The sequence below is a fragment of the Beta vulgaris genome, chromosome 6 (genome assembly GCF_026745355.1).
Source record: "Beta vulgaris subsp. vulgaris cultivar EL10 chromosome 6, EL10.2, whole genome shotgun sequence".
Lineage (NCBI taxonomy): Eukaryota > Viridiplantae > Streptophyta > Magnoliopsida > Caryophyllales > Amaranthaceae > Beta > Beta vulgaris.
This window is the reverse complement of record NC_079207.1, coordinates 24,284,584-24,307,120: the sequence shown is the minus strand read 5'-3', so window position 1 is coordinate 24,307,120 and position 22,537 is coordinate 24,284,584. Positions and strand designations below refer to the sequence as shown.

At 37.4% G+C, this 22,537-nt stretch overlaps 1 protein-coding gene across 2 annotated transcripts; it reads left to right on the top strand.

The window, feature by feature from the left end:
* The first annotated feature begins 3,713 nt into the window (after positions 1 to 3,713).
* LOC104896309 (hypothetical protein) lies at positions 3,714 to 21,651 on the top strand. 2 transcript variants are annotated; one of them, XM_010683040.4, is made up of 8 exons: positions 3,714 to 4,154; positions 6,809 to 6,889; positions 6,985 to 7,044; positions 19,465 to 19,508; positions 20,761 to 20,803; positions 20,922 to 20,993; positions 21,080 to 21,181; positions 21,341 to 21,651. In XM_010683040.4, the coding sequence occupies exons 1-8, from the start codon at positions 3,789 to 3,791 to the stop codon at positions 21,431 to 21,433; spliced, it is 861 nt and encodes a 286-aa protein (XP_010681342.1). In that variant the 5' UTR covers positions 3,714 to 3,788; the 3' UTR covers positions 21,434 to 21,651. The 2 variants fall into 2 exon arrangements, with proteins under 2 accessions (XP_010681342.1, XP_010681341.1); XM_010683039.4 differs by having other exon boundaries at positions 3,722 to 4,154; positions 21,276 to 21,651.
* The last annotated feature ends 886 nt before the right edge of the window (positions 21,652 to 22,537 follow it).

Here is a 22,537-nt window from a genome sequence, read left to right as displayed (position 1 = left end):
TCCAACCCTCCTCACCATCTTGTGAATTGTAGAAAATAAAGACTTTTTTTTTAATAGGGGATGTCACATTTTTTATAATGAGATGAAACATATCATAATTTCAAGCAACGAATCATTTGGGTAGTATCACAAACGCCTACTACCACATTATTTCTATCTAAGCTATTTGGTGTTGACTACTAACACATCAAATTTCAAGCCAATCAATCATTTGGGTTACGACACACATCTGAGCCCAACATATATAGTTGTAAATTGTAAACAACGATGCATATGTCAAGCATTAGTGTTCTAAGATCTGAAGAATTATCAGGTTGACCTATAGCCTATATACTACAAAATTCACAGCATGAGAGCCTGAATTGCTCTGAAAACATCACCAGCCGTCCTTCACGATCATTGCTTTCTTCACATTACTAATTTAATCATCTTGATTGCCAAAATTGAGGTAAAAACATGATGTCACCAAAATAATTCAACATTGAAAACATAGTGCCGCCAAAATAATTAAACATCGAATATCTCGAGGTACAAAAAAAAAACAAGATATGTAACTAGTTCATATCCAAAATCATTAGATATAAGTTCATTATATTTCCAAAAGCCTAATCACAACTAATATGTGACAAATGGTGCCACTTCTTTCCTTGAATCTTTTTCCACCATAGACAATATATAAAAACAAACTGGTCACATGGTTCAGGATGCAGATGTTGATGAACCTCCACGTGATCTGCCAATTACAAATGAAGTTAGTAAAAAAAAATATAGATATGAATTTCAAATAATAATCCATATAGACCACTACCTTAATGAACATGTTTTCTTGTTATGACCTTTTTGTCTGCATATACTACAAGTTACTTTCCCCCGAACTGATTCATCCATCTCATTTCGCAATCGTTTGGATGGAGGTCGCCCCTTAGAGCGTTTCTGGTCAGCATCAGCAACTACATTAGGTCCATTATAAGGAGACCAATAGTCTTTGTCAGGAATTGGAAAAAATTTAGCATCATATGTTCTCATATATTGTTCAGATGTGAAAAAAGGGTCAATGAACTGAGAACGAGACAAGCTATATGCTCTACAGCAAGCAAGCACATGAGAACATGGGATTTTATAAATCTGAAGTTTGTTACATGTGCAAGTCTTGAGACTAAAATTCACGGTGTGGAAATGACCACCCTTTCTATCACTCCTACTGCCACGGCCTGTTGTAACTTGATAAATGCCTTGTTCGTGATGAAACATATTAACCTTATGGTGCATAGCTTTTTCTGTATTAGCATCCAAGTCCTTAGTTATCTTTACACTATATGCATGACCATCTAACAACATTTTTTTTGACAATCGGCGTCGCTCCACAAAGTATGTGTTAACTCGAAAGAAAGTAAGCTTCACGAGTGCTGTGATTGGTAAGAAGCGAGCTCCCTTAAGCACATTGTTGAACACTTCCGCTAAGTTAGTTGTTTTGAGGCCATATCTGTAGCCTCCATCATGACAAAGTGACCACTTTGAATCATCAATCTTTCCCATATATTCACGAGCTTTTTCATTCATCTTTGTTATCATATTCAAACCGTGATAAAATTTCTTCTTTTGATGCTGGAAAGCTGTCCAACCAACTTTGTTTTTCAACTCTCTGCTCTTGAATTCCGTGTTGACATTTGAAGTCAAGTGGCGAATGCAAAACCTATGGTATGCATATGGCTCAGTCCAACCGCTATTATATTCCTTCATAGCTTTCATAATACCCAAATGTCGGTCTGAAAGTACACACATGCCAATTCGTTGTGTCACAAATCTCCTAATACATGCCATGAACCATGGCCAACTGTCACCATTTTCAGCTTCAACAATGGCAAAAGCAAGGGGAAATATTTGGTTGTTAGCATCAACACTCATAGCTATAAGAAGTGTCCCCTTATATTTACCATACAAATGGGTCCCATCAATGGTTATAAGGGGCCGACAATGCTGGAAACCTTGTATGGAGGGTCCAAATGCCCAGAATACTCTTTGGAAAATCTCAAACTTGGGATCAGCAGTTCGATGGTTATCAAAGTGAACAATAGTCCCTGGATTAGCTTCCTTCATTGCTTGCATAAAGTGTGGGAGTATTTGGAAAGATTCATCCCAATCACCAAATACATGAGCTATTGCCTTTTGTTTTGCGAGCCAAGCCTTCTTATATGAGATTGTGAAATGAAATTGTTGTTTGATAACCTCAATCAGAACTCGAACTTTTATGGATAAATCTATCTCAACAAGATTCCTTATATGGTAACTAATGAACTTAGAGTCCATATTTCGATGATCTAATTGAAGGGTGTCGCTAACACATGTGGAACCATGAGGACCTTGGTAAGACACAACTGTAAATAGTTCAGATGAATAACTCTTTTGTGAACCTCTAAGCTTCCAAGAACACTGAACTGGTTTTCGACCACACTTGAAAGTGATTGTGTGAGGTCTAGACTCAAACACCATAAAACGTTGATTTTTTTTAACAGAATAGCTAGTAACAGCATCAATTAATGCAGCTTTGTTGGCAAATTCTTGTCCAACACAAAACTCGACACCTGATTTATAAGACACCGTGGAAATCCAATTAATCCATTTATTTACTTCAGCATCATCAATATCACTTAAACGGGTAAACTCTTGAACTGGAGCACCTAATGCCACAATATTCTGTTCTTCATCTACTTCCTCCTCTACAAGGATGTTGTCACCAATGACCACATGAAGCTCTGCATTGGCCTCTTCCCCTTCTCTGTCTACTCCATCAGCATCAGCATCATTACGACTCAAAGACACAAACTGAAGTTGATCTAATCCTATTGGTTCATTTTGTTGTTGGTTGGCCATAGTAGATGTAGAAGTATGTAATGGACTGTTATGTTGAGTTTCATCTTCAAATTCATTTGATCGATAAAAAATTGATCATCATTAAGCATCCGTGTGAATGACCCAGTTAATGGGTAGTTTGAGTTTTCCATTTCTACAAACAATAAAGGAATTGGATGTATGAATACTAGTGGCATACAAAGATAAATCAAATTTTCCATTTCTTCAGCTATATTCAAAAACAGAGGACTAGAAAACAAGCTTCTTTTTCCTCTAAAATAAGTTTAGGTGGTGCGCCACATAGCAAGAGAAACCAAGTAATCAAAATCCAATTGACTTTTCAAGATATAAGAAATAAGTAATTTAGGTTTCCTAAACTCAATTCAAGAGTCGATTTGAGCATAATCTAACTTAATCCATACCAATTTTTTCAAGAATTACGAAAAACTAGGGCATGATGAGATTTTTCAATATTTCAAAAAGTATGAAAAACGTGCAATTTACCTGGAGGGGAGGCGCTGCGATTGGATGAAGAAATGCGCCGCTGCGGACGCGGTGGCTGGTGGGTGGTGCGGTGAATGATATGGCGAGAAGTGTTGCTGTAGAGGAGTTGTGGAGGAAACTGGCGTGAAGCGGCTGAAATCAGATTTTTTTTTTCTTTTCTTTTTTACTGGAGAGAGAAAGGTGAGGGAGTAAAATAATAGGTTTGAGATTCCAAGCCTACATGGACACCAGAATAAGGAATTAATTTTAGACAAGCACTAGATTTGGAATTTTTTTTATTTCCAACACTAGATGGGGAAACAATTCTTTAAAGTTTGGGTAAGTAAACTGCAAGTCTATCCAAAATTACTTAACTCGTCCTATTATCCGAAGACGTTCAAAATTGGTGAAATGTACGCGCAAATATTGCAAAAATTCCATGAACTGTGTGGTCTATGATGTTGAAACTCCAGCAACACCATTATCATCCTCCACTCCACTCACCTCCCTTCTCCCCTCACTATCTCTCTATCTCTAAACTACCCATCAAATTATCTCTCCCCTACAAATACAATGCCTTTTCATCTTCAATTTCTTCCTCCTCTTTCAAACTTGAATCTTTCAAGGTCTCAAACGTTGTTCCTTCTTTCTGGGGCAATGAAGAAGAAGAAGAAAGCTTAGATGATACTGCTTCTGGGTTTCTCGATGATTTGGCCCCTGATAGTCTCGTTTACCAGAAAACTCTAAGATTGGTGGAGTGTTCCATGTTTGCTGCTGTTTCTGGATTAACTTATTTGCTCAGCAATTCTCTTGCTATTGAGGTTAGGGTTTTTTTTGTTTGTTATTAGTTTTGTTTTACTCCACAACTTACTGATTGGTTTTAGTGTGCATTTGTGCGATGGGTTTTTCTTCAATTTGTGTTAATTTAATTCAAGCAATTATCTTTTTTTCCTTTGTTACAATGTTTATTCTAGTAATTGCAATTCAAGAGTTTGAATCGGTTTTCAGTTTGAACTCCAAGTTAAATAATAAGAATAAGGGTGTGTTGGCAATCACTTTTATGGCAGCTAGTGATGGGCAAGAGTTGTTCAGCTTGCGGTTAAAGTCAAAAGAGTACTAGCTTCAAATACTATCTGTTTCGGGTATGAAAATATTACCTTAATGAGGTTTGATCTATAAGGTAGAGTTACATTGTGATTATGGGATCGTGTTCGAGCACCTATAGATAAGACACTTAAGCTAGCCGAGGAAAGCTCCTCCAATGCCTAAGCTAGCTTTAGGCCGAAAATGGAGTAATTGATACCTAGAATCAGGTGCAAGAGTAATAAAATGTGAAATGGTGAATACCCTAGACTACTCTCTTGGTTGCTATCTATGGCGGGGGGGGGGGGGGAGGGGGCTTGTATTTGTGTTGTGCTTCGAATTGGCCGTGGTATATACTTACCTCTATACATGACAACAGATAATTTTCTATTATCATGTTAAGAGTTAGGACCACAGGGTGCCTTAATTAATGGCCTTAGAGTCTCAGACCAGGAGAATCCCAACTGGGGAAGCTACTTTGGCACCCAAACAACTTGCCCCCTGTGCTCAGTTTCTTTGCAACAAATGGGCTAGGTTATATGCTGTTTCCTAGACGAATTATAGTCCAATTACTGAAATGTAATGAGTATGAGCCTCAAATGAATCTTGAAATCCAAAGAGGGACTATTGAACATCTCGCTGCTTTTTCGTTGGTCAATCAAAATTTTTGATTTGTATGAACGAGGGCAGGGGAAACACTTTTCGTTCCACTTTTTGCTATAAATGGCACAAGTCCAGAAGGAAGATGGAAGAGTCGATCCCAATCCTGTCATGCCATTCTCTAAATCTGCCATGCCTTCAAGCTGGAAGTAGGGAGTAAGGAACTTTAAGTGACCAATGACTACATCAACTTGGGTCCGATGCCGACGAGGGTAAATGGCAACCATTATCATGTCGTGGTACCTCGACGGGGTCCAAGTTATAGGTGAATATTGTTTTAACCTCCCCAGAATGTCTGAAGACATTGTTCTACCCCAAGAGGGTCTTATTGGTGTTTATCTGTGCTGTTCAGAATATGGGTTGAGGTTTCCTCTGGATAAGTTTGTCCTTCAGTTATTGAATGCCTACAATGCATGTCTGGCTCAACAATTGTCGTTGTTCATTTATTGGCTCCTTGGTTTTATATGGGTCTGTCCATTCATGCATTTTGTCAGCTGACTGGCTAACCTCCTGGATTGTATTCCATCAACAATAACAAGGGGGTGTCTGATCGCTTACCCTTTTGTGAAGTGTGACGAGAATTGGAAGGATCGCTGGCTGACTCTTAAGGTGCCAATGGATAAACATCTCTCTTGTATATGGTAGAACATTTAGAAGGGGTAAGCAGCCTTTATGATGCCGCTGCTCTTATTCAGCAAAGTAGTGATGAGCATAATCTTCTAGCTTTTGGGCAAGTGCTTTGCAGAGGCTTGTTACATGTGACACACATAAGCTTTTCTTCTATAGATTAAGAAGGTGTCCTTTACTCTATGTTGATGATGACTACGGAGTCATAAGATGTTCAATTCACATAATTGTAAGCCATTAGTACATAAGCATCATATATTTGAAATGCTAAGGTATTTTGAGTCGTTGACTTAGAGTACTAGTAGATCTTGTGTTTCTTTGGGGGAAGTAAGAGGTATTTACCAATAAGTACTCTCTTTGTTGTTTGTTACATTGTGGTTCTTACAAAAATAGATTGATAGATCAAAGATCTATTAAGGTTCTGATGGGGTTGGGTATTGGTGGAAGAGTGTGATTTTTGTGGAGAAGTTAGATAATCTCTATTAGTGTATTATAGTTTTTGCTCTCTTCACCTAATTTTCCTGTAGTTCAGGAAAAATAAGTTTGAATAAGTTGTGTTTAGGACTAACTCATTAAATAGGCCAATAAGCTGGGATAAGTTAATTTGAAGGCTAATAAGAGCTACCGAAATCCAACATACAACTACAATAAGTTTTAATAAGTTCGGGTTAGTTAAGTTGAGGGCCAACAAGTTCATTAATTAACTTTAGGGCTAATAAGTTCATATAAGCTCAAATAAGTTTAAAAAAGGGAAAATCAGATGAAGGGAAAGCACCCTTAGTTGAAATCTAATGTTTGATAGAGCATGCTAATAAACATATTAAGTGTAACTATTGTCTACTTTAACAATCTTTATCTTTTCTTTTCACCAAAGCTCAATTTTGAAAGCTCTATATTTTGAAGATAATAAACCAATTAGGGAAAATTAATGAAGTATGCTTCTCATTTGGGAATGGTTGAGATAATTGCTCCCTAATGAAGTTTGCTTCTTAGTTGGCAATGCTTGAAACAATTGCGCCAACATGTTTTCACCCTGTTTGCAAGGTTCCTCTATGATATATGATAATCATCCTTGAGGTTCTTAGTTTGTTGTTGGTCTTTGCAGAATTATTTTGGATGTTTTTTTGCATTACCAATAGTAATCTCTTCCATGCGCTGGGGTGTTGCTGCTGGACGGAAAACAATGGTATGGTCACATTCATGCTTAATTATTGTAGCTCCTTTTGTCCTTCTTGATCTAATATTTAACTGAGACAGTAATTGGGTTTTTTGCTCTATTAGGTAGCAACAGCAGTGCTATTGCTTGTGCTTTCAGGACCTGTGAAAGCATTAACCTATGTGGTAAAATCAAAATTTCTTTATTATAGGTGTTGCACCTGCTTATTTTACTTTCATTCTTCATATTTAGATATGCAATTTTTGTGAACATCTGTATTACACAAAACCTACGGAGACCACAGGTCAATGGGCTCACCGTTTGTTCAGAGTCTAAAATGTCACAATTATGTGTTAGGAACTATGATATTATTCAATCTAGCTTCTAGACTGGGCATACAAAAAGTAACAGGTGAACTTATGGATTAGACCTTAGTGTGCTTTCAGAAGAAGACTTTTATAGACATATTCTTCCACCAGCTGTTTTCTTCCATTCCTCTATTTTTGTTTAGTTTTCTTTCCTGGTTAAAGACTCACCTTTACTAGCTAATGGAGCTTAATAATGAGTCTTATAATGTATACTATCAGAGTACTGATTGTTGATCTTCCTCTTGCGAAATTTCTTTCTTCAAACTTAAGTTGGAGCTTGCTTTTGCCTGCACTTAACACTCATGCAAAAATTTAGACATGTAGTGTACCTACCATCATACCTTTCGGCTCTGGGACAGAGCTTATATTACAAAGAAAATGGACAGAAATCATGGCAAGAGATATAGGATTAGGGAAGGGGGGTCATCGCTGCTTAGATTTTACGTACTACTTGCAAGACTTCCAGGACATGTTCCCTCATAATCACAAAATTCTTAATATTAAATACTGCACCATAATTCTCACATATACATATTCACATAATGTCGTTCATTGCTGCTTTTGCAACTTCTTCTCCTACCAAATTATTTTTCTTTGTGAAGAAATTTGTAGAATTTTTGGTCGTAAATTTTCTGAAATAAACATGTTATATTTACATGACTTTCCTACTTGATATTATTCAGATTTATTCTGAATAATATATCCAGATATTCATAATGTTTAGCTTGTATATAATATGATTATATTCTCCTAATTATAGCACACAAATTTTTCATTGGATTACCAAGGAAAAATCGATCCTTGTATGGTGATGAGTGAGATCGTTCATGAGGCTAGACCTTTACAAGTGGTCCTGTGAATTTAAGTGTGATGAATATTAAGCCACTGGTCCCTAGATTAGTCTCTTAGGGGTTATTTGGTTGATATAAAAATTCTTGGGAAGTAGAACTTCTTAAGAAGTAAGATAAGGTGAAGTTGCTTGGTTGACAAAAATGTAGGAAGTTCTACTTTCTAGGAATAACTATTTCCCACGAAATGGAGGAAGTTACTTACCTAGGTCCCCTTAGGTAAGTAGAACTTCCCCTGGGAAGTTCTTTTCTTCCCATGATCAACCAAACTACTTCTATCACATCCTAGGAAATGAAACTTCAAGGGAAAAACTATTTCCTAGGAAATATTAATTCCTACATACAACCAAATAAGCCCTTAATATTCAGACGCTTACACTTTACTTATCTTAAAAACACATGTTGACAAACATACAGACCAACTAAGACTATTACAAGTCTTCAATTGTTTTAATCCTAGGTGTAAGGTGTCTTGGAGATGAATCATGAGCGAGTAGGTGAAGGAACGAGGTATTGTTGTGCCATGTGTGTGTGTTTTGTGCTAAGGTACAACATTGCGATAAGCTAGAGCTTTAGCGCGAAACACAACGACGAACAAAGGATTACGTACCCTAACAATAGAAGACCACCGGCTGGGCGTGGTGTCTGGCGAAGACCACGGCCTGCCGTGGTGTTCACTGACTATGAGTTTCTTTAGTGCTTTGTACAGCTCAAGGCCAGGGTGGGTGTGGCTTGAGAGGAAGGCCACGGCCTGGCCGTGGTGTTCCTTGGCTACGGGATTTTACTTATTTTCCCACTCGGATTCGATTTTCTATTGCATTAGGTTTTAGTTTTAACCCTAGTATAAATATGTTTGAGGCGATTTACTCATTGTATACCAAGTGAGATTATTATTCTTAAATCTAGAGAGACTAGAGAACCCTAGAGAGAAATTAGAGAATTCTCTTTGTATCATCATTTCATATTGAAAGTCCTAGTAGTGGTTTTCTCCCTATTCAAGGGTTACCTCGCTAAATCTTCTTGTGTTCTTTATTGCTTTGATTTCTTAATTCCTTCGTGTATTATACTTCGATTGCTTGATTTGTTAGCGCCTACGATAAGTATTCCTAACAGTAGTCAAGTTCATGAGAGCATAGTAATGATTCTCCTTGCCTTGGCAGCCATGAAGGATTGGAAGTTGCATCAATTGGATATCGATAATGCATTAATTTATGGCTATGTAGAAAAGGTATCGACATGAAACCTCTCCCAAGTTGTGTAGATAGAAATGAAGGAAAAGTGTGCAAATTGCACAGAAGCTTGTATGGGTTAGGTATCTAAGCAATGGAACATTTCAATTAAGGAAGTTCATGCTAGAGAAGGGTTTTTTTTTTTTTGAAAGGAGCTAGAGCAGGGTTTTGAACAATCTAAAAGAGACTACTCTTTTTTCTGTAGAATAAATGGAGATAAGTTGTGCATTATCTTGATTTATGTTGATGTTGTTTGATAATTGGAGATGATGTAGATTACATTGTGAGCATCAAGAAGGCATTAGTGAATCCACAATGAAAGACTTAGTAGAAATGAGGTATTTCTGGGTTCTGGAAGTTGCTAGCTAGAAGAGAAGATGGGATCATGTTGAACCAGAGAAAGTATGCTATAGATATTTTGGAAGACACTCAATAAATGATTGCAAGGCAGTCAAATTTCTATTTCCAAAAGGCATTATACTCTCCACTGATTAAGGAGAGTTCTTGCAAGATCCTGAAAGATACATGAGACTGTTGGTAGGTTGTTGTACCTCAACTTGAGCAGACCTGACCTTTCTTATTCTCTACAGCACCTCAGTCAATTTATGAGCTACCCAAGAGAACCACATTGGAATTTCGAATGCTGCTCTCCATGTGGTGAAATACTTGAAGGGCAATATTAGTAAAGGGCTTATTTATTTCTCAAAGTTAGATATTTCAAAGACTTGATTTTGTGATGCAGATTGGGGATCATGTGCATCCAGTAAAGATCTCTAAGAGGTTACTATGTCTACATTGGAGGGTCCTTAGTCTCGTGGAAAAGAAAGAAGCAGAAGACAGTTTCTCAATCTTGTGCTGAATCTGAATATGAAGTATGTCCCAAACTGCTAGTGAATTAGTTTGGATTAATGAAATTCTTGAAAATCTTTACTTTAACATTCTTAAGCCAATCACTTTATATTGTGACAACTGACAACAAACCAGCACATTACATAGCTCAGAATCCAATTTATCATGAGAGAATAAAACATTCAACTATGTAAGAGGGTACATTAATGAAGGTTTTGTCTCAAATTACAGCAAGTCATGTGAATAGCTTCGCTTTATACAGTATACTTAGCTTAGCTTTGTAGTCTTTTTCCTAGTATCTAATCATAGTATTCTTAGGTTTATTTTGTCTGTTTGTAGAGCTGTAAAGTTGGACAGCTTGCTAGGTTTTCATTGATTAAGGTTTGTGTATATATACAAAACATAGTGTAGGATCCCTATGCAGCTTTTGCAAGAAAGTTCTGCGCCGTTTTTGGTGAATGAAAAACACACAAGAGCAGGTTAAGCCTTGTTAGAAAATCATCTGAAAGTTATTAACTTTCTTCGCTTATGCTGCACTAAAACTTAGATACCGGGATCAATATACAATAAGCTTGGATCCTAGCAGCTACTAGGCCTAAATAATCTTTTTTGTTTCTGGTTATAATACATATATATACATGATGATCATGTTATAACAGACGTGAGAAAGAACAAATAAGGAATACAGAAAAGTAATAAACAACACACATATTTACGTGGTTCACCAATGATATGTTGGCTACGTCCATGGAGAGAGAGAGAGAGAATAGTTTTATTGCTCTCGAGAATTCCATATCACAGACGTGTTTACAGTTTACACACTCTAATGACGAAAATAAACTAGGTTAAATAACATATTATGACTCGGCTCGAAATCGCCTCCCCACGTCAAATTGACCACCGGCCGATCGGTCGGCCAATTTTCCCAAAGATGAATTGTTCTCGGGCCTGATCAGGCGCTTGTCGTTCGGTCGTGATTCGATGATCACACACGATCAGGCGAATATTCCCGAGTCTATCGTGCGGCCTGCTTCCAAGCCCAGCTTAGACCTTCGACCCCGCCTTGGCTTGAATCCTCTCACAATGAAGCAGATAACCACATGCATTGATGCATTAAACACACTGCCTAGATCTCCGACCAGATTTGTCCCTTAAAGATACTAGATTAGCCCCTAAGGACCCCAGACTTGCCCCCAAAAAGGCAATTAACAACCTCGAACATTGAGCAAGTTCAAACAATGTTGAAACTTACTTCGCGGAACCGGTTTGGTGAACATATCAGCAGGATTATAGGTGTACTTACCTTTTCACCTTAATTCTTGTCTCACTTTTTAGAAAATGATACCTGACATGATGTGTTTAGTTCCTCATGATGAACTTGATCCTTGGCCAAGCATATTGCACTTAAATTATCACAATACACTCTCGCCTTTTGACTAGCCCCTTTAACCAAATTCCCTCCTTAGGTGCTTCTGTCAAGGCCATATATTCGGCTTCAATAGTAGACAAAATCATCGTAGGCTGCAAAGTAGCTTTCCCACTCACAACAGAACCACCAAGAGTGAACACAACCAGCCATAGATCTCCTACCGTCCACATCCTTAGCATTGAAACTTGTAACTAAACATGCCACATCACCTCCATAAATAAGACCAATATCTGACATACCTCTAAGATACCGAAAGATCCTATTGACTGCCTGGCAATGCCCCTTACTAGGATCACCCATGAATCTACTAACAGCACTGACTGCATGTCCAAGATCCGGCCTAATGCAAACCATGGCATACATCAAGCTCCCTACTGCACTAACATAAGGAACCCAAGTCATGTACTCCTTCTCCTCTCACATTGTAGTAAGTTAATGGTTAGACTTTGTTCGTTTAACTGCCTCCATGTAGGTAGATGGCTCATAAACATCCACCTCCTCACCTGCAGTGCATAAGCCATCATATCTTCAAAACCATACCTGTTTGGGGGTTTCCCAAAATTCGTCCTCATAGGACGCTCCCGAGCAAGGCTAGACGCTTCTGCACTTGGTGTTAAAGATTGTGATACTTCATAATGTTAATTATCTTCATGTATTTCATCACTCTCATCATGAGTGACTTGCTGCTCCACCCGCACCTCAACACTAACAATATCTGGTCCAACAATGGACTTCACAGTAGGATTAACCATAGAATTTTCATTTAACACAATATTTTTACTCAGTATGACCATACCCTTAGATGGGGACCAAATTCTATAACCTTTCACCCCATCCCCATATCCTACAAACACTCCTTTTTTGGCTCTTGGCTCCAACTTACCCTCATTTACATGATAATAAACATTACAACCAAAAACTCGCATATTTGAGTAATCAGCAGGCTTACCTGACCACATCTCATATGGTGTTTTGAGTTTGATTCCAGAGTGAGGTTCACGGTTGATCAGATAACATATTGTACTAACGGCTTCTCTCCAAAACCTTCTAGTCATCCAAGCATTAGAGAGCATGCACTGAGCTCTCTCCAGAAGTGTCTGATTCATTCGTTCACCTACACCATTTTGCTGTGGTGTATCCCTGACAGTATGATGCCTAGCAATCCCTTCATTCTTGCAGAACTCATCGAACTCAAACAAACATAACTCCTATCAGTTCGTAGCCTTTGATCTTATTCCCAGTTTGATTTTCTACCAATGTCTTCCACTTCTTGAAATTTTTGAAAGCTTCACCTTTTGACTTCATAACAATCAACCAAGTCATCCTTGAAAAATCATCAATGAAGGATACAAAATACTTGTGACCTAAAGATTCCATGCGTGAAGAACCCCAATAATCAAAGTGGATATAATCCATAGTACCTTTTGTTCTATGAATGCCCTTAGGAAACTTGCTACGATTTAGTTTCTCAAAAGCACGGTGCTCACAAAATTCAAGATATATGACCTTATGGCCACATAGAAGATCTACCGTGGAGAGGATTATGCCCAAGCCTCATGTGCCATAACTTGTCATATCCTTTTAAGCAACAGCTGCAACCTGGGAGAGTAAAAACATGCAAAACATACGAAGTGAACCCCTTACTCTTTGATAAACTAAGTGAAATCAAATTCTTGGTCCTTTGTGGAACATGCCTAACATTATTCAAAGTGCAGAATGTACCATCATGTGTCCGGATCTTGGTAGAGCCTAGTCCAACGCATTAGCCATTAAAATATTACCTCTATGGCTCCATCTACGTGCTTATAAATAGTGAACCACTCCTTACGAAGACTATTATGATATGACGCTCCAGAATCAAGAACTCACACATCACTGCAATGTGTTTGTTCATTAGCAACTAAAGCAAGATCATCCTCAGAATTTGAATTTTCTGCTACGACAGCAGCAAAACTAGACCCAAATTTATTTTCCTTATGCTTTTATTTAGGACATTCCTTTTTCCAATGCCCTTTTTCCTTACAGTTCTTACAGATATCATTAGGTTTAGGACCCTATTTGGAATTTTCGAATTTCTTGAAATTCTGTTTTCGAGAATTCCCATTTCCCTTACTACTAGTGGCCACTAATCCAGAGCTTGATTATGTGTACTTGTACGACCAGATGCCTTATGGGGCAAATCTCTGGTATGCAAAGATGATCTAACCTCTTCTAGGGACACATTATCTTTATCAACAATGAAAGATTGCACAAAATTCTCATATGACAATGGTAAATAAACAAGCAGAATTAAAGCAACATCCTCATCCTCCACCTTAACATCAATATTACGCAATTCTAACAAAATCTTATTTCATTGATCTAGGTGATCTCTAAGAGATGTACATTCATTCATGCGCAGAGTCCGCAGACTCAACAGACGTTGCTTCAAAAGCAACTTGTTGGTTAGAGATTTTGTCATATACAAAATCTCCAACTTCAACCACAGACCAGATGCAGTTTCCTCCTCCGCGACTTTAGTGATTATGTCGTTAGCAAGACACAATATAATCGTTGAATGTGCCTTTTCTTCCATTGGTCATCTCAGTGGTAACTGAATCCGTTGACTTCTTTGCCAACGGTGCCCACAACCTTGTTGCTTCAGTAAAGCCCGCATCTTGATTTGGCACAGACTGAAACTGTTTCTCCCGGTGAATTTATTGATTTTCACATTCATCTCATACATCTTTCTCACTCAGATCGAAAAATCAAAGCTCTTGATACCAATTTGTTATAACGGATGTGAGAAGTAACAAATAATGAATGAAGAAAGTAATAAACAACACATAGATTTACGTGGTTCACCAACGATGTGTTAGCTACGTTCAGAGAGAATAGTTTTATTGCTCTTGAGTAATTGCACATTACATATGTGTTTACACACTCTAATGACGGTTTCAAACAAACTAGGTTAAATAGCATATTATAACCTGGCTCGAAATCGCCTTTTCGCGTCATATTGACCACCGCTCGAGTCGAACGACACCCGCCTAATCGGGCAACCAATTTTCCCAAACATGAATTGTTCTCAGATCCGATCGGGCGCTGATCGTCCGGTTGTGATTCGGTGATCACGCCCGATCGGGATGCCTTTTGCCAGGCCCCAGCTTAGACCTTCGACCCCGCCAGGTCGGGCGAGCTTGCCGGATCCGGTCGGGTGAGCCGACGAAAAATGATTTTGACCAGATTCAAGGCACAAATTCCTACAGATAAAGTAGTAATTGTCTTTATTCACTTTAATCTTGGCATGCAATTTCTATGAGTTGCACGACTTCGTCCAGGACACAACACGTTTGCTTTTATTTGGGTATGGCTACTTGCAATGATCAAAAGAAGGAAAGCTATCCAACAAAGAGTTGAAATCTGTGAGAAAAATGGCGATTTGTTGTTGGAACATCAAATGTATTCTGATCAAGGAATAATTAAGAGAACAAAAATATTCACCATTAACGAATTAGAGAAAGCCATTGACCACTTCAACCAAAATAGAATACTTGGATAAGGAGGCCAAGGTATTGTGTATAAAGAAATGGTCAGTGAGGGGCAAATCGTTGCCACAAAGAAGTCTAAGGTAGTAGATGTAAGCCAAGAAGCGAAATTCATCAATGAAGTGGTTGTCTTGTCACAAATTAGTCATATAAGTATAATGAAGCTACTAGGATGTTGTTTGGATTCTGTAGTCCGTTACTAGTTTTCGAGTTTATACCAAACGAAACTCTTTTTAATCATATACACTACCAAGTGAAGAGTTCCTAATCACGTGGAGAATACACTTGCAAGTTGCTTCCGAGACACCTAGAGCACTTACTTATTTGTATTCTTCATCATCGATTTTCTATCTTTCATAGGGATATCAAATCTTCTAACATACTTTTGGATGATAAGTATGGGGAAAAGTTATAATATTTTGGGACTTCAAGAGGTTGCTACACATAGATACATGTAACTACTCGTGTCATGGAAGCATTTGGTTATTTGGATTTAAAGTACTTTCAATCTAGTAAATTCACTGAAAAGAGTAATGTTTACAGTTTTGGCGTGGTCCTTGTTTAACTTAACAAGGACAAAAGGCAATACGTTTTATGACTAAAGAAGATAGAAGTTTAGTTTCATGGTTTCTTTCTCATAAAACTCACATTTGCTTGATATTGTGGATTCTCAAGTCTTTTTCTTCCGACTAGGAATGGGAAACTATCATTAATAAAATGCCATACGGTATCTACAACAATGACAATCCTTACTTATAAGATAACCTAAAACATCAATCTGAAAGTTTTCATTCATGCTACAAATATAGACGCTTCGGATCTGTTGCTATGATAGGTAATATTCCAACCTTAATCGATTTAAGATGACTCAACATCGTTAAAGGTTGATGTAATTCCCAATCTATGTCTATATCCCTGGAACTGGACACAAAAAACAAAACTAACACACGACCGGTAGGGGTGACTACAAAACCCACGAAGAGGAAAAAAGCCACTGCACAGATGGACTTATTGAAACCAAAATGACGAAACAAAGAACAAAGAAAGAAAAAAGAAAGGGAAGAGGAAGAGGGCTCGACTGCCGCCTTCGAGGCGGTAGTTGCCGAGGCCCCCCACAGCTTGGGGTTGGCGCTCAAGTTGAGCTCTCCTTTGGGGAAAGGTTTCTAGAGATTTTATAATTAAAGGTGCGACTTGAACAAGACATCGATCACTTATTCCATTGAGATAAGCATTTAATTCTTGTTTTTGTGGATTCTCAAGTCTTAAAAGAGGGCTCTAAGGAAGTGACTTTTACAATTTTACCATCAGATTTTGCTAGGCAATGCCTAAATTTAGATGGAAGGAGGACACCTACTATGAAAGAAGTTCTACTCGTACTAGAGATGATAGAAACAGTCATGTCATGTCCAATTACCCCAAATTAAAAAAAGATTTCATACTCAGACTAAAATAAGCAAACATGGCATGGCACGTAACCCACATTTCTTATGTTTCAACTCGATTTTCCTTTATATACTGATGAAGTCAACATCGGAAAATACTTGTTCAATATCGAAAAATGGATAAAAACATGATTGAAATATAAGAGATGCAGCTCATGTGCTCTCCACGTGTTTGGATTTAACGAGTCAACGCTGAAAGATGCTTGGTCAATGTTGGAAAATAGGTCGAGGTTATTCCTCGCAAAATATTTTCTTCTTAAGGTATTCATTTGCCAGATTTTTTTTCAAAAGGTTTTCTTGCAAAAAATTGTATTTAAAAAGTGTTTGTGGCAAATTTTTCTATTATTTATAAGTAATTAGATAATTAGATTAAATCAAAATATTAATGATTGTAATTCTACCACGCCCACGGCCTCGAGTGCTAGGTGGGTATCTGATGCGTTGGTAACACCATTCAAAAATAAGCCCAAACTTACCACAGTGGGTGCACTAGAGAGCCAAAGAAAATGCTGTAGAGGAAGGCGTGGAGGTGGATAATGCGGCTTGAACAGCCAAACTCATGGCATTCGTTTGGTCATTTTGCACACAATAGCTCTATGCCTTTCCTCTTGAGTAGCCAAAGAGAAAGCTTTGTTGATGCTTGGGAAAGAATCCGTACTTAGAATCTGGGTCCGCACGTTGTTATATTTGTCATCATTGAGGCCTAAAACAAAATCATGAACCTGTTCTTCCTTTCCGCGGGCACGTAACTTGGAGGCACCAGCACAAATACAACCAAAGGTAACATCCACAGACCCATATAACTCATTTCACACTTTGAAATTTATTATAATAGGACACACTCGACTTTTTCTTTTTGGCGAAAAAGATGATACTCAGAGTTTAGTTGATTAATCCGAGGGCCATTAACAGTAGAGTAGTGTTCTTTGAAGTCAGTCCGCAGATCCGCAACAATATTATGAGAAACAATACAAGGTTGTATGTTGATATTGACACAATTGAAAATCCATGAATTTCTAATTGAGTTATTAGATTTCCAAGCCGCAGATTCGGCTGACTTTCATCAACTGATTTTACAAAGTTGCCATTAGTAAAGCCATACTTATTTCTACCCTTTAAAGCATTGATTATGGCTTTGGTCCAAACATCATAATTGTCTCTGGTTAACAAATACTTAGTCAAAGAATTACCAGGGGCCTTCAGACAGATGAAGATAGTACATTGTGGAAGCATCATGTATGAGTTGTAGCTTCTTACCATTACCGTGGCCATTGCCGCCTTGCATCAAAGCCAAGGAAGAGGATTATGTGAGCAATCCGCCCTAGAAAGAGAAAAAAGTGATGAGGGAACAGAGTCGCTGGACAAAGGAAGCCTTGCTGTGGATGGAAAAAATATCGAGACTTTGAAAAGAAAATTTTTGGATCTCAAACCATTGAATATAATACCATGTAGAAATCTGAGGAATACTTTTGTGTCTCGTATTCAATGCGAAACAATTACAAACTTATAGCTAGGGGTGCTTATCGAGCGAGCCGAGCCCGAATAGCACTGGGCTCGGCTCGAGGTCGTTTAAAATTTTCCAGGCTCGGCTCGGCTCGGCTCGGCTCGTGAGCTCGCCGAGCTTGGGAGAGCCGAGCTCGAGCTCGGCTCGTGATGGAATTTTGGGGCTCGAGCTCGGCTCGCGAGCTCGTTTAGGCTCGGCTCGCGAGCTCGTTTAGGCTCGGCTGCGCAAGCTCGTTAGGCTCGACTAATGAGCTCGGCTTGGCTCGAAGTAGGTGAGCTTGTTCACTCACCCATCATATGCTTTTATAACTTGATTTCCCTCTTAGCATTGCTAAGATTTCAATGTGGGACTTCATGGTTTGTTAAAGAAAAATAAACTCACTATCCCCATTTCAATGTGGAACTTTATGTTTTGTTTAAGATAAAAAAACTCATTCTACATAAGCTTACATATAACTTGGAATCCCTCTTAGCATGCTAAAATTTCAATGTGGGACTCCATGTTTTGTTAAGAAAAAAAACTCATTATACCCTTTTTTTTTGTTTACATATGCTTTTATAACTTGGAATCCCTCCTAGCATTGTTAAAATTTCAATGTGGGACTCCATGTTTTGCTAAAGAAAAAATTATCAAATATTTTAAGTATTAAATAATCAACTATTTAAAATTATACTTCATTCCCTCTATGAAGAAAATAAATTATAGTTTTTGTTTTCCAACCAAGGAGATACAAAATTAAACTTTAAGTTGAAGTAAGGAATAGTAGCTATTTATAAAGAAAATAAGGTTGATCCTTGTTTTCTTAACCAATGTGGGACTTTAGTGCCTAGTGGAGTAGAGGTGAAGTTGGATCACAAATTAAAATATATAATTTGTAATCTAAATTAAAATATAAATTAGTATTAAATTTTTTTAATATAAAATATTTTTTTAATATAAAATAATAAACGAGCTGCTCACGAGCTTTACGAGCCGAGCTTTGCCTAGCTCGGCTCGGCTCGTTTAAGTCTCGAGCCGAGCCCGAGCTCGAGCCGAGCTTTGACCGAGCCAAGCCCGAGTTGCTCGCGAGCTTGTCAGGCTCATTATCACCCCTACTTATAGCTAACTAGTTTTACTGACCACAGGAAATCCTGTTATATTAGGAAACTATTTAGTATTTACTAGGATAAACATGCCTAAAAGATAGAAAGCAAATCTTAACAGAATATTATATCCAAAATATCACAATAGCAAGTCACAATTTGACAGACTGCAGATATACATGGTTCATGGAGCTTAAAGACACAAACTTACAGTGCTCACGTTTCATTACGTTTCATTTCTTTGTTTAGATTATTAGATTATACATTTATAGTATGCTTATGAACTTGAAGTTCTTCGTGCGTAAACTTATGGTTTCATTTTGGCAGTTAATGCATGGATTACTTGGATTCACCATGGGCTCTTTGTGGAGGTAAATGATGGCCTTTGATATATCAAATATGATAGATCATCAACCACTTGCTTCATCCTCCACCCATCCTATATTTTCTCTTTGCTACGTTTCTGCTCTATGGTTCGGCAAATCTTTGATGTTCTTTCTGCTTGATCAAGTTCATCTCATTTTTGTCGGATCCGTTCATGTTTGGCGTATCCACATGTTGATAAAGAGTAAAACTGCATTTGGACAGACAACTAAAGTGCTTAATCTGACTGTTCTTCCCTAATGATAGATGCGAAGATAAAATACAGGAATGCTAAAAAATCTTACTTATGGAAATGGATGAATCTGAAGGGGAAAATGAGCTTCAAATAATGGTCTGATTTAGGCACACAAACAACACCCCTGTATCTCTGTGAAAGGGGGATTATATGGTTCTTTTTTCTTAGTAGTAAACTAAGATCCTTCATTGTGACTACATAAGGTCACCCTTCTTGATGGTTTTGCCTCGATATTTTTATGCTTGGAATGCAAATTTAATCAGTGTACTATGTACCCTTGCCTTGTATGTTAACAGGGAACAGCAACTGCATTTCATTGTGCATAAGTGCTTAATTTTTACTTTTGATATATATTTTTTATTATTTTTTTCTAAATTCTAATGTTGTGTCACTTGTTTAAAGAGAACTTGTATTTCTAGATTCTAGAAAGTGCGATTATTAAGGAGATTTCTTTCTATGTTTTATTTTCCAGTGAAGTAATCAATTCTTGCTTCAGTGCTACCCGGAAAACAGCCCAAATACATTCATTGTTATACAAGACCTCTGTTTAGTGTTAGTGTGTTACCCTTTTGGTTTAAAAGGGGAATACAGTGCTCCAAGTTTGTCTCCTTCATTTCATGTATTTATTATGTTTAGTCGTCATGCGATTCCTCATTTAGCTTGTAGAATGGGAAAATCTTAAATTCCATCTGTGAGTGCAAGAAGTTCAAATATCATGCACAAGCTGACTGACTGAAACAGTATGACATCTACTTTAGCTGTTGTACAGTCCTTGGTATAATCGTAAAATTGATGTCGTTTCCATGCGTTTAGTCTGTTTTGGGCAACTCTTTTCTGCTTCAGTGATTGTCATTGTGGAAGCGTAGAGGGGCTCCCACTTGAATGTTCTCGTAACTGCTTATTAGTAGTATTCTTCTCTTCTGTTTCTGCTGGCTGCGTAAACTTTTTTTGTTGGCCTTTTAATCCTCCTTTTTCTTCCCTTTTTCGGCATTTTGGCTGCTTAGCTTACAAGTGAATTGGAGGCTTTCAATATTTTTGTGCACATTGGTAAAGTTCTTCTCCAACTTTACCTGAAAAGTTAATTTGCTTCAGACTAGTTAAGTTTTACTTTAAGTTATTGAGAGTAGTGAGAAGTTGAGAACAATGTCTTTTGTTTGAGATGCAGGTTCGAGCAATAGGAGCGTTGGGGTATGTTCTGACATCCTCGTTCTTGATCAGAGAAAACATACTTGCTTTGGTAACTAATCAAATCTTTTTTATTTGTATCTTTTCCTTCTCGTACTCAACAACACCTTACAGTGTTATTCAATCCCTTTGTTGCAGATTACAATCAATGTACATGCTACTCTCACTTTGATATCCAACTCATTAGGATTTAATACAGTTCCATCAATGAATACTATATATGGTATATTTGGTGTTCTGGTAAGACTTCTATATCTATCCAAGCATCAATCGAAAAAAGAAAAATTCAATTCGTATTATGAATTCACTGAGCTTAAATTCTCTTCTCTGGCAGCTCTTGCTTAATTGCAGCTTCTTCGTCTTTCTTCTGCACATTATTTATGCCTTGTTCTTGACTAGGCTTGGGATGAAGGCGTCATTGGTGTTGCCAAGATGGTTAATGAATGCACTATAGTACCTATTACCTGCTGTTTTTGGACTGCTATCTTGTGACGGTAAGTTGTAGTATACTAAATCACTCTACTACACGAGATCAATGATACCATTTACAATCATATTTATCTGTATAGTTTTCTTGAGAAAAGGGTGTCCTAACTTTCCTCATGTATTCAGGAAAAAAAAAAGTTCCCTTGGCTTGCTATGTATTGTGCAAAGAATTTTATCATTTTATTTTCTATACAATTTGTCATCAGATTCGATTTTTTGTCTGATATCTCCAATGTTAGAAAAACGCTTGCCAATACTTGGTATCATGCATGTGTTATGTTTTCAGAGTGGGAGAGTGCTTGCCTGCTCGGTGGCAGAGTGAGGCAAAGACTTGCAGGAGCAAGGGTGACGAGGTTGTAGTTGGTCTACAAAAAATTGTCTTAATTTACTATTTGAGTCAAAGGGTCACTTAAATAGTAGTGTAAACTAAAAGTGACCCTTTTATAAATAATGAGAAAATCTTATGACGAGACCGTCTCAATTGAGAATTTATGATGTTACTAGTGTTGAGCTTTAGCCTATTTGAAGCATTGCAGGCTTTTCACAGGAGTCATGCTCTCCATTTTGCAATTAGGGGATAGGATCCATGTCGTTGATTTTCATCTCATTTTTGGGGTAACGTAATAGTACTCGTAGAAAATATGTCCATAATTTTGAAATTTATGATATATAAGTTTTGAATAATCACATTGTAATATATGTATACTAAAAGAAAATAAAAGATAATTGTTTGTAATACGGTAGTTCGACTTTTACGCTTATATTTAGATAAGTCTAGGAGCATTATAATAACATATGTTTTCATGTATTAGCAAAAAGATAAGGAAAAAAGACATAATGCAATTTGAGATATGTTCGAGTTACATATTAAAAGATGCTCAACAATAAACCTAAAGTTTTACGTTCGAGTTAGCCCAAGGAGTCCAAGTACATCTCTGTTTTTTTTTTATATATTTAATTGTAAAAATATGAATTTCTCGATTGAAATCTATCATAACTTTAAATAACCTGAATCAATCAATTAAACATCTCTTATTAAAGACATAAAAATTTTACATCATTGGGATTAAGATAATATTGCTATAAAGTGAAATTGTTCAATAAAACAAA